Source organism: Oncorhynchus gorbuscha, linkage group LG03 (genome assembly GCF_021184085.1).
Source record: "Oncorhynchus gorbuscha isolate QuinsamMale2020 ecotype Even-year linkage group LG03, OgorEven_v1.0, whole genome shotgun sequence".
Lineage (NCBI taxonomy): Eukaryota > Metazoa > Chordata > Actinopteri > Salmoniformes > Salmonidae > Oncorhynchus > Oncorhynchus gorbuscha.
The window spans coordinates 92,913,775-92,926,808 of NC_060175.1; the positions used below are offsets into that span (position 1 = coordinate 92,913,775).

The following is a 13,034-nucleotide window of genomic DNA, read 5'->3' on the forward strand; positions in this document are numbered from 1 at the left end:
GAAATCAAGTGCCGGAGGAATTTCTCCGAACCTCCAGTCGTTTAGTCTTCTGTGGCTTCTGAGCCATACTCCCCTGAAACAAATACAGGTGTGCCAAGCTTGTAGCATCATACGCAAGAAGACTCAAGGCTGTAATTGCTGCCAAAGGTGCTTCAACAAAGTACTGAGTAAAGGTTCTGAATACTTATGTAAATATTATATTTCAGTTTTTATCAATTTGCAACCATTTATAAAAACCTGTTTTTGCTTCGTCATGGTATTGTGTATAGATTGAGGGGGGGAACAATTTAATCAAATTTATAATGAGTCTGTAACGTAGCAAAATGTGGAAAAATTCAAGGGGTTTGAATACTTTCTGAATGCACTGTAAATCATTTCACATTCCTTATATTAAGCAAACCAGATGGCACCATTCTCTTTTCTCTTTTGGAAAGCCAGGGGGCATATTCCAACATCCAGACATAATTTACAAATGATGCATGCATGCTTACTGACTCCACCAGACCAGAGGCAGTAGGGATGACCAGGGATATTCTCTTGATACTTGTGCGTGAATTGGATCATTTTCCTGTCCTGCTAATCATTCAAAATGTAACAAGAACCTTTGGGTGTCAGGGGAAATGTACGGAGTAAAAAGTGCATTTCTTTCTTTAGGACTGTAGTGAAGTAAACATATAAGTTGTCAAGAATATAAATAGCAAAGTACAGGAACCCCAAAAAATGACCTAAGTAGTACTTCACACCACTGATCCTTTTTACATATTTCTACAGTCCCTCCTGTGGTCATTCTTCGAACAAAAGTTATTTGTCGTCATTCTTGAGCGAAACCTCAGAATCTCTTCATGTCTTCCCCTTTTCCACAGAACCTGTTGAAGCCTTGCTACAGCACGAACGCAACATGCCTGTTCCAGCAGAATAAGTTATATGACATGAGTCTGGATACATGGGACAAGTTAATACAGTGATCGACTATCTGAAGCTGTGGTTGATGTGGAAAGCTGTGGGCTCACATGGCTTGGCAGAGCGTGTAGACTGGGCTTTCGCCCATACACGGTACAATCAGAGAGCCTATAGGTGTATTCATGGGTATTGGGTACAACCCAATGATGAATATAAACCCTGGATTGCTGATGCTATGTATTTGCCAATTAGAGGCTTTGAAGCCACTGTCCCATTTTGGCACTCTCCAGAAGGAGCAGTCCTCCATAGGAATGAATGAAATTATTTAGTATTTCAATTAAATACAACATTTCATGTATTTAAGTATTTTTTTGTTGCAATGGGGACAGTAACATTCTAAAAAATGTAAAATGTTCATATATATTTTTAAACATTTTTATGTTTAGCTCACATAATACAATTTTAAATAATACATTAAGGTGTCTGTAATATAATAAATGTGGCAAAACCAATGTAGACGTTAATAAATGCATTTCTATAGCTTCCAAAATATATATATTTTTACAATAATGCCAAGATGGGGCTTTAAAACAGCACCACCTGTCTGTTATCTAGTGTAAATATACAGTAAATAATTGGTACAAACCCATGGCTGTAACTCTAAATAAGGTGACTCCTTATCTCAGCTCTCTAATTTGAAGATTTTGATAAAACCTATGTCAATGAAAAACATTTTTAAATGGGATGGAATTAATCATTTGTCCCTGTCTGTCCCACAGGCTTCTGGTAGAGGAGATGAAGAAACATGAGTGATTTCAATTTATAGAGAAGGTGAGATTTTATTGATAGTAATGTACACACTACAGAAGATGTTTATTTTCCCATTTTCATCTCACCTAGGTCTTCTGCTCTCCCATTGAACAGCCTGAGTTTGTGACTGTGTGTTTCTGGTTCAGCTTGCTGGGAAAGGAGAACAGTCCAGATTATCAAAATGATTGTCAAAGGTTGGTGTATGAAGTAGTTTACTGTGATGACAGTAATGTTTTTATGTGGCACCTTAATTGGGGAGAACTGGGTCATAATAATGTCTAGAACTGAAAATAATGGAATGGTATGAACACATCAAACTCATGGGAGAATTACCAAAGATTTTTTATAACTAACTCCAGAGTCTATCGTTGCCAATGGGAAGACAATTAATCATAGTGGGCAGAACAAGCAAGGAGGTGGGCAGAACCCAGAACAAGCTAGCGAGATCCTATTGGCGCGTTCTAGCATTATTTGCATATTTATGTTAGGGAACGCCTATTCCGTAAAGTGCGCTTGTGCAATATCTCAATTCGTCTTTGCACTCCTTCATAAGAACACCATTGTTTTACACTTTGGCGAAGAGTAAAGTCTACCAAACTTAGTCCACTCTATTCGTAACATATTTTAGTTTGGAAATAGAAAACTGTATTGAAATCAAATGCTTAATCGATGAGAAAATTAGCAGAACGTCGGCCAAAATCCATCTTGCTCTATCTTCTCCCACTGCTGGCCACTGGGCTTCCTTTCCATCACCATATTTGGTGGAGTGTAAAAAAGGATGCTTCATATTTATACATCCGGGGAAATATCTGAGTCATTGTTCCATATGTGAAACTACCCATTATCTTTCCCTTACCAACATGGCCGACATTATGCGTCGTTGTTCTCAAATCACGTGGACGCGCTCTACGGGTGAACACTTCCGGTAGCGTTTCCTGTGTTTGTAAACTGAGAAAAATTGGAACTCCGACAAGAAATATTAATCTGCAAAACTCAACTAAATCTTAAGGTAAACCAATTCTAAAATGCACTTCCCAACAAAGCCACCATAGAGTTAACAATGCATATGATTAAGTTATTTCCCAGAATTGTAAGGCAAATTAGAGTTTTAACAATGTGTAGTTTTCTCAACCCGCACGCCCTGCCTGCTGTTGTGTTATATGTGTGGGTGGGGACTCAACCAGTGAGTCTTCTTCTTGACTAGCTTCACCTAAGCAGACCCTTGCTTTACTCAAATGGTCGATTATTCACAAAATATTTAGCGGAACAATATTTTCACTCATCTAACCCATGTCTTGGTATTTGGCCTCGAAAACTCAGGCAGACTGTGATGTCTAGTTCGCTAGCTAGATAGATGGCTAGCTAGCTTATTATGTAACTAGCTAACGTTGAGCTGGCAAATATTTTCTCCCCCAGTATTCAGACATTATTGTTGCTAATTAGAGCACGGAATACTACTGATTTTTTTACAGGCCTTAATGTATTGCAATATCAAAACAGGTTATCTATCCAATGCATTTGACCCATACTGCAATATCATTGTGCTGTGGGTGTGAGCTTTAACAAGCTAACTAGCTTGGTAGACCCTCACTTCCAGGCAGCTTTAACAAACTAGCCAGCTAGGTAGACCCTCACTTCCAGGCAGCTTTAACAAGCTAACTAGCTTGGTAGACCGTCACTTCCAGGCAGCTTTAACAAGCTAGCTAGATAGACCTTCACTTCCAGGCAGCGTTAACAAGCTAGCTAGCTTGGTAGACCGTCACTTCCAGGCAGCTTTAACAAGCTAGACTAGGTAGACCCTCACTTCCAGGCAGCTTTAGCTGGCCCTTTGCATGAAGACCAGAGTACTTACATAGAAGATGATCAACTGTGTGGCAAGGCTAAATTAGGCTTTCTTGTTTGTTTTTGTACATGACTCCAAAAATGTGATATATCGTTAGCATAATACTTTGGTCAATATTGAATGTTCTCTTGAGTAACTTGCACATACATGAATCATCACCCCTTCTCAGATCATCCTCATGAACTACAAGATCATTTAAAAAACTGTGTTTGTCCTTGTCTAGCTTTATTTCTGTCTCCATTGCAACAATGTTTTATGTTTTCCATGGGAAGAGGTGGCATACACCAAACCATCGTGGCTGCTTTCTCCAAGCCTGATATAAACTTCCTTTGTTGAGTTGATAAAGCCAAATGTATTAAAGCACCCTTGATGATTAATCCAACTTGTACTGTAACTAGTATATATAGGCCTGTAGTCATAGTCCAAATAAAAATAAACAAAATACAATCATTTTGGCCTCACAATAACCCTCTATTTCCAGGCCTTGGCCCCTGATTATTTGGGTGAGTGTGGTCTCTTCTCACACCCCTCATCCTGAGTGACCCCCCTTGACGCACCCCTTTACCCCCAAACACACACACGCATTCAAACCACGCACCGGCGATGACACACCATCCCAACAACTCCGTTCGAGACCACATGAAATGGGTCAGTTGAATTCTCCTTTCATCATTATTTTGTTTCTATTTATTTAGTCTCTGTTCCCTCTTCCTCACAGTTTTCCCTTAGAAGCCTGATACACCAGGCAAAAAAAGAACAGAACAGTCAGTGAATGACCATCTACAGTCCCCTCAAGATTTTTGCCTTGTGTGTTGGGCCTTTATGCGTGGGACTGCGGCCCTAGCCCTGGCATGGACCTTGCTGCTGACTGAGATTCTGTGTGTTTTGTCCTATGTTGTTCCTGCAGGCTGGGTTGATGACCCTCCTAGGCCACCATACTACGCTCCAACTGACCTGCTGTTTGTGTTGTTCCTGTAGGCTGGGTTGATGACCCTCCTAGGCCACCATACTACGCTCCAACTGACCTGCTGTTTGTGTTGTTCCTGTAGACTGGGTTGATGACCCTCCTAGGCCACCATTCTACGCTCCAACTGAACTGCTGTTTGTGTTGTTCCTGTAGACTGGGTTGATGACCCTCCTAGGCCACCATACTACGCTCCAACTGAACTGCTGTTTGTGTTGTTCCTGTATGCTGGGTTGATGACCCTCCTAGGCCACCATACTACGCTCCAACTGACCTGCTGTTTGTGTTGTTCCTGTATGCTGGGTTGATGACCCTCCTAGGCCACCATTCTACGCTCCAACTGAACTGCTGTTTGTGTTGTTCCTGTAGGCTGGGTTGATGACCCTCCTAGGCCACCATTCTACGCTCCAACTGAACTGCTGTTTGTGTTGTTCCTGTATGCTGGGTTGATGACCCTCCTAGGCCACCATACTACGCTCCAGCTGACCTGCTGTTTGTGTTGTTCCTGCAGGCTGGGTTGATGACCCTTCTAGGCCACCATACTACGCTCCAACTGACCTGCTGTTTGTGTTGTTCCTGTAGGCTGGATTGCTGGGCTGTGAGACGGTGCTGTCCAGCATCGCCCTGATGCAGGCCAACAACATGTCCGGCAGTCAGAAGAAGTTGACCTCACAGCACGGCCAGGGTCAGAGAGACAACAACAACCCTGAAAGCCACCAGCACCAGTCTCACGAGGCTCACCACGGCCACCACAACAACCACCAGGCCCACCACAGCCACATGGTCCTGCCCTCGGGAGTCAGCTGCCCACCCCTGGTGAGAAACAGCGACACACTAATGTTATAGGCCCATAGGACGTAGTCTACACACAAGTTCTTCTGTGTTCATTGGCATGGAGAACAACACTGTTGTTTACATTTGGCAATTAATCAGAAATTATGTTTATGTAATTATTGTAAATCTATCAGCAATCTAAAACATATAATTAATATCTAAGCCGTAGCTCTATTTTGGTGAGTATGTTATAAACTTGAATTACCAACAACACCCCCTCCCCCCATTTATTTATTTCCCCCCTCTTTCTCCTCGATAGTTAATCAGAAAAGATGGACACTCATTTCACACACCCAGGCTGCTCGATGAGAAAGATATGCAGGCCAGCCAGAATATGCAATCGACAAAGAAGAAGCACAGAAAATCAGGAACACCCAACAAACTGAGAGAGAAAGTGGAGGTAAGTAGTGTGTGCAATGGGGAAATGGAATATACAATGTTGGATACACTTATAGGAGAGAAGTGTGTGTGTAGTATGAGAAGTTGTACTCTTCTGAACACTCATTGGGTTTCTCAGCAGGTGGAGATGGATATTAACGGTGATGATGATCATGATTCACTAGTACAGAAGAACTTCATTTGTGAGCACTGCTATGGAGCATTCCGAAGTAGCTACCACCTGAAGAGGCATATCCTCACTCATACAGGTTGAAATCACTTTCCCTTTCCACTTTCTTGCTCAGCAATACTCAGCAAATGTGGCAACAGTTATAACATTCATCAGAAAACAATCACATAGTAGAGAAATATGCATGACTCACTCACAACCAAAAACCAATGTTTTATTTTTGTTAGGTAGAAAATTCCATCAGTCATCCATACCATTATGTTTTGAACAGTGTTTTTGTGTTGTTTAGGAGAGAAGCCGTTTGCATGTGACATATGTGACATGCGGTTTATTCAGCGATATCATCTGGACAGACACAAGAGAGTTCACAGTGGAGAGAAGCCCTACCAGTGTGATCGCTGCAATCAAGTAAGAGAGATCTGCACTGCACACTGTGCACACACACACCTGGCACACACACACACTACCCCATTCCTAACACACACACCTGGGGCACACACTACCCCATTCCTAACACACACACCTGGGGCACACACTACCCCATTCCTAACACACACACCTGGGGCACACACTACCCCATTCCTAACACACACACCTGGGGCACACACTACCCCATTCCTAACACACACACCTGGGGCAAACACTACCCCATTCCTAACACACACACCTGGGGCACACACTACCCCATTCCTAACACACATACCTGGTACACACACTACCCCATTCCTAACACACACACACACTGGGGCACACACACACACTACCCCATTCCTAACACACACATCTGGGGCACACACTACCCCATTCCTAACACACACACCTGGTACACACACTACCCCATTCCTAACACACACACCTGGTACACACACTACCCCATTCCTAACACACACACCTGGTACACACACTACCCCATTCCTAACACACATACCTGGTACACACACACACTACCCCATTCCTAACACACACACTGGGGCACACACACCCCATTCCTAACACACACACACACACACTACCCCATTCCTAACACACACATCTGGGGCACACACTACCCCATTCCTAACACACACACCTGGTACACACACTACCCCATTCCTAACACACACACCTGGTACACACACTACCCCATTCCTAACACACATACCTGGTACACACACTACCCCATTCCTAACACACACACACACACCTGGGGCACACACACACACTACCCCATTCCTAACACACACATCTGGGGCACACACTACCCCATTCCTAACACACACACCTGGTACACACACTACCCCATTCCTAACACACATACCTGGGATCAGCAGGATATAATGACATGATACAATGTTTTGGAATGTTCAAATAGAAATATGTTATGTAGAACCAACATACCTTTCTGAAGTATAATCCCAACATGTTTTAAGCTGACCACCATTGACCATGTTCACAAAAACTCCAAGGTAACCTGTCTAAATGAGTACCTCCCCGTAGCACTCACATCTGTAAATATGAAGTGCTTTGAAAGGCTGGTCATGACACATAAGCGCCATTGTTCCAGACACCCTGAAGCCACTCCGATTTGCTTACCTCCCCCAACAGAAACACAGATGATGCTAAATAGATCTGATGAAGCAATCTCAACTGCACCTCACACTGCTCTCTCCCGGCTGGGATTGAACATCTCCATCTGTAACTGGGTCTTAGACTTCCTGACGGGCTGCCTCCAGATGGTGAGGGTAGGCAACAACACATCTGCCATGCTGACCCTCAACATAGGGGCCCCTCTAGGGTGTGTGCTTAGTCCCCTCCTGTACTCCTTGTTCACCCACGATTGCGTGGCCGCTCATGACTCCAACACCATCATCAAGTTTGCTGACGGTGGTAGGCCTGATCATAGAGGGAGGAGGTCAGAGAGTTGGCAGTGTGGCACCATGACAACAACCTCTACCTCAATGTCAGTAAGACCAAGGAGCTGATTGTGGACTAAAGAGGGGAGAGCACGCCTCCATTGACAGGTCTCTAGTGGAGTGGGTCAAGAACTTTATTTTCTTTGGTGTCCACATCACTAAGGACTTAACATGGTCCACACACACCCGCACCATCGTGAAGAGGACACGACAGCGCCTCTTGCCCCTCAGGAGGCTGAAAAGATTTGGCACGGGCCCTCGGATCCTCAAAGCTTTACAGCTGCACCATCAAGAGCATCTTGACTGGCTGCATCACCGCTTGGTATGGCAAATGCACCACTCTCGACCGCAAAGCGCTACAGAAGGTGGGGCCTAGCTCCCTACCAGAGCATCGACTCTCGGACCAACAGACTCCGAGACAACTTCTACCCTCAAGCCATAAGACTGCTAAATAGTTTATTAATGTTTACCCGGACTATATTGCACTGACTCTACACACACACACACACACACTCAATACTATACCCACACTCACATAAAACCCACACACATTCACTACATACACACACATACACTTATACTTTTATTTTGCTGCTACCACTCATTTATGTTTTTACTCTTAATATTATCTATCCTGGTACCTAGTCACTTACCCTGCCTTCATGTGCATTTAAAATGGATTCATTTGTTTTTTCCCCTCAATCTACACACAATACCCCATAATGACAAAGAATAACCAGGTATTTAGAAATTGTTGCTAATTTATTTGAAATAAAAAACGTAAATATCACGTTTACTTAAGTATTCAGACCTTTTACTCAGTAAAGCACCTTTGACAGTGATTACAGCGTCAAGTCACTTGTATTTGGGAAATTTCTCCATTCTCTACAGATTCTCTCAAGCTGTCGGGTTGGATGGGGAGTGTCGCTGCATAGCTATTTTCAGGACTCCAGAGATGTTCAAGTCCGGGCTCTGGCTGGGACACTCAAGGACATTCAGAGACTTGTCCCGAAGCCACTCCTGCGTTGTCTTGAACCTTCGCCCCAGTGAGGATCTGAGCGCTCTGGAGCAGGTTTTCATCAAGGATCTCTCTGTACTTTCCTCTGTTCATCTTTGCCTTGATCCTGAATAGTCTCCCAGTCCCTGTCGCTGAAAAACATCCCCAATGCATGAAGGCTGCCACCACCATGCTTCACCGTAAGATTGGTGCTAGGTTGCCTCCAGACATGATGCCTTGCTTTCAGGCCAAAGAGTTCAATCTTGGTTTCACCAGACCAGATTCTCTTGTTTCTCATGGTCTGAGAGTCCTTTAGGTGCCTTTTGGCAAACATCAAGCAGGCTGTTATGTGCCTTTTACTAAGGAGTGGCTTCTGTCTGGCCACTACCATAAAGGCCTGATTGGTGGAGTGCTGCAGAGATGGTTGTCCTTCTGGAAGGTTCTCCCATCTTCACAGAGGAACTCTGGGGCTCTGTCAGAGTGATCATTGGGTTCTTGGTCACCTCCCTGGCCAGTTTGGCCGGGCAGCCAGCTCTAAGAAGAGTCTTGGTGCTTTCAAACTTCTTCCTTTTAAGGGTGATGGAGGCCACTGTGTTCTTGGGGACCTTCAATGCTGCAGAAGTGTTTTGGTACCCTTCCCCAGATCTGTTCCTCGACACAATCCTGTCTCCGAGCTCTACGGACAATTTCTTTGACATCATGGCTTTGTTTTTGCTCTGACATGCACTGTCAACTGTGGGACCTTATATAGACGTGTGTGCCTTTCCAAATCATGTCCAATTAATTGAATTTCCACAGGTGGACGCCAATCAAGTTGTAGAAACATCTCAAGGATGGATGATCAATGGAAACGGGATGCACCTGAGCTCGATTTTGAGTCTTGTAGCAAAGAGTCTGAATACTTATGTAAAAAAAAAATTTAATTTTATAAATTTGCAAAAACCTTTTTCTACTTTGTTATTATGGGGTATTGTGTGTAGATTAATGAGGAAAAATGTATTTAACCTATTTTTACAATAAGTCTAACGTAACAAAATTTGGAAAAGGTCAAGGGGTCTGAATACTTTCCGAATGCACTGTATCTACTGTATCTCAGATACCGTGTACACCTGCACATTGATCTGGTACTCCCTGTAAATAGCTGCATTCTTGTGTATTTCATTCCTTTTGTTACAATTTGTCTTTTCATTAAACATTTTCAACTCTCCATTGTTAGGAAGGGCTCGTAAGCAAGCATTTCACAGTTAAGTTTACACCCTTGTATTCGGCACTTGACACACAGAAATAGTTTTGATTTGTAGAATAAGGAATCATGTCGACTCTATTCATCACATTTCTATCTGCAGCACTCCACAGTGTTTTCCTGTTGAACATGATTCGGGGTTGGAGTCAATAGGTAGGTACATTAGACTCCCCGTCATTTGTGGTTATGAGTTTTCTCTCCCTCTACCCTCGTTTCAGAACTTCTCACGGACGGACCGTCTGCTACGTCACCGGCGTCTGTGTGGAGCGAGGACCAACCTTCCCAAGGAGGAGAACCAGTCATTCTCCTGCGAGAGCAGAGGAGGAGCCTACTCCCAGGATGCACCTGGGCACACGGCCACCTGGAGCCCCCTACAGCAGCAAAACAGCCGTCTGGCTGTCTAACCTCTGACCCCTCGGAGAAACTCCCCCCCCCCCCCCCCCCCCCCCCCCCCCCCATCTAACACAGTCAGCAGTCCTCAGCTCAATGATGCCACATACTGGAGCAGACCAGTACTGCGTTGTCCCTCAGCCCAGATAAACCTGGCTAAGACAAAGACACCAAACCTTATGCTGTTCTCAACACTGAGCTCATATCCTGTTGATGGGATGGTGAATCATTTTCTACTCGTTTTATTCTCATTTTTGTATCGTTACGTACATGGTACAAGACCTAGGGTGGGAGGGGTTTGGTCAAGCTGTCATATTACTATGGCAATAATGGATTCACAAACTAATATGTTGTAGCCTCAATTGGACTAGTATTTTTTGGACTGAATGATCCATGGACACTCAATGTAAGGTTGGCTTGGTCAAACCAATATGTTCCTCTGGCTTAGATGTTTTACCATTGAGTGTTTGTGGAAGCTCACCATTGGGCAAAACCCCCATTTTCTCCAAAATACAATACAATAGAGGCAGGACACTTGTCCACACAATTAAGCATGTATTTAATGTAGCAAAAAATGACATTAACTCATTTTTGACCAAATGAGCAGTTACTGCGTTTTTGCTTGGTAGGGCAGAATACTGATCAGTAACCTAGGACACTCTTCTTCTTCCACAAGCAGCCTCAGTGTTCATTGGCCAACCAGGTCATACTATGGACATTTAAGTTATTTTAAGGACAACGGTGAACATGCATCCTTGTGGTCTTGAACCACTCAGATTCATTCAAAGTTGGTTCTGTTGCTACTGCTTGTAGCTCGCTAGCTCCTGGACTACCTTGTTAGGGAATGGTCATCAACTAATAGCTGATCCAACCTTCATGTAGAGACCATTAGGGAGTTCATGGCACATTTCTTGTTCTCTGTTGTGTGTGTCCCCCACACATCCATCCAGTCCTTGTTATGGGTTTGATTCAATGCTGTCTAAATATATGTCACTTTGTCATTTGTTACACTGTCCATATGTTGTTTAACTCTAGAACCTCTCATAGCTACCGTTTCGGGCATCGTGACCATAGAAATATAATTACTCATGTCCATTCTATTACTCTATTTCTATGTTAATGACCTATAGTCTTGTCCGTGAATGTTCAGGACTGTGTATGTAGGCCTATTCTATATTCATTCACTCTGGAGAGTCTGTCTTTCCTAACTCTTGTGTTATTTTAATTCCTTGTTATCAAATGTCCTGAGTGCGTTGATCCAGCTTGTCATATTTCATATGTCTGGTGTTTTGTTTTTTTAAGAAGGGGTCATCGTAGGCAGCAGATGAAGCAGGATGGTTGACCTCTCAACATTGACCTTCTCTGACAACATGTTTGTGAATGAATACTTCCTCTATAATATCATACCATGTTGTGTTTATTCACCTCTGGCATCTTCAGTGAAGATGATCATTTCTGATCCAAAAGGACACCTACAGCCTAGGCACTCCTGAGAGCATTAGATAAATATAACCAGTATGGTAATAGCTATTGCTTCCACCTGTCTTGTGTTCAGATCTACAGGCATGGCTAGGCAGTAGGTTTGGAATTCAGTATATCTCTACTCCATGGGGTACTTTTCATTCAAATTTTTATTGGAGTGTCTCAAGCTCCCTTATGGTAGCCTGGTCCCAGATCAGTTTGTACTGGTTTGCCAACTCCTAAGTAGACTTGCACAAGCGTTGACTTCTGCAAGCTGGAACAGCTCATAGGTGCATCTGGGTACATTACTCATCTGTAGCGTGAGGCAGCTTGATATACAAGTACTCCTCCTGGACAGGACTCTAGTCTAGTCTAATCTATCTCCTTGATGCTGAGTGCCAAGCGGGGACGCACCAGGTCCCATTTTTACAGTCTTTGGTATGACTCGGCTGAGGATCGACCTTCCAATCTCAGGGCGGACACTAATCACAAGGCCACTGAGTCGGTCATTGTCATATCATCGACCGTGGGACTGGGATATACAGCACCAACAGATCTGGGACAAGGCTATCATGATGACATTCTGTATCTATAAACACTGGAGTGAGGAAGCCTGAAATATAGGAGAAACAACCGTTATCTGTATAGACACCGGGGTTTTATAGAGGACCAGTAGTTACTATTGCATCACTGTCAGACTGTTGTGTCAAAGGAGTTTCATGGTAGTCAGTTTTCTACTGCTAAATTTATTTTAATATATATTTTAAAATGTCATTTAAATTAGGAGTAGAGGCAGAACTGCCACTAGTGCCTGTCTAGTGTAGCTGTTATGATTAGTCCATTAACTTTTTTATTACTGGTAGTTTTGCATGCATTTGTGATCCCCTAAGTTAAATGAAGTGATCTTGTTTTTGGTAAAGACAGTAAAAATGTTTTTGGGGTAAAATTAGGTTTTGTTTTTCAAATAATAACTTTGTTATTGTCATGATTCTAGTCCCCATCACAGGCAAATGGAAGTCCTTTTTTGACCTGGTAAGACATACTGTAGTGAATGGAAAACTAGGGCATCAAGCTTAAATAAAGATGTTTCTCTTTTTAAAGTTTTTAAACATGTGGTACTGTTCTGGCTTTC

At 43.3% G+C, this 13,034-nt stretch overlaps 1 protein-coding gene across 3 annotated transcripts; it reads left to right on the forward strand.

Annotated features, from left to right (window-relative positions):
• Positions 1–2,602: 2,602 nt before the first annotated feature.
• Positions 2,603–13,011, forward strand: LOC124032243 (zinc finger protein 740-like). Of its 3 annotated transcripts, none has more exons than XM_046344495.1 (7): positions 2,637–2,719; positions 4,035–4,201; positions 5,100–5,333; positions 5,611–5,751; positions 5,869–5,998; positions 6,209–6,327; positions 10,270–13,011. In XM_046344495.1, the coding sequence occupies exons 2-7, from the start codon at positions 4,157–4,159 to the stop codon at positions 10,453–10,455; spliced, it is 855 nt and encodes a 284-aa protein (XP_046200451.1). In that variant the 5' UTR covers positions 2,637–2,719; positions 4,035–4,156; the 3' UTR covers positions 10,456–13,011. The 3 variants fall into 3 exon arrangements, with proteins under 3 accessions (XP_046200453.1, XP_046200451.1, XP_046200452.1); XM_046344496.1 differs by having other exon boundaries at positions 5,872–5,998; XM_046344497.1 differs by lacking the exon at positions 4,035–4,201 and having other exon boundaries at positions 2,603–2,719.
• Positions 13,012–13,034: the final 23 nt, after the last annotated feature.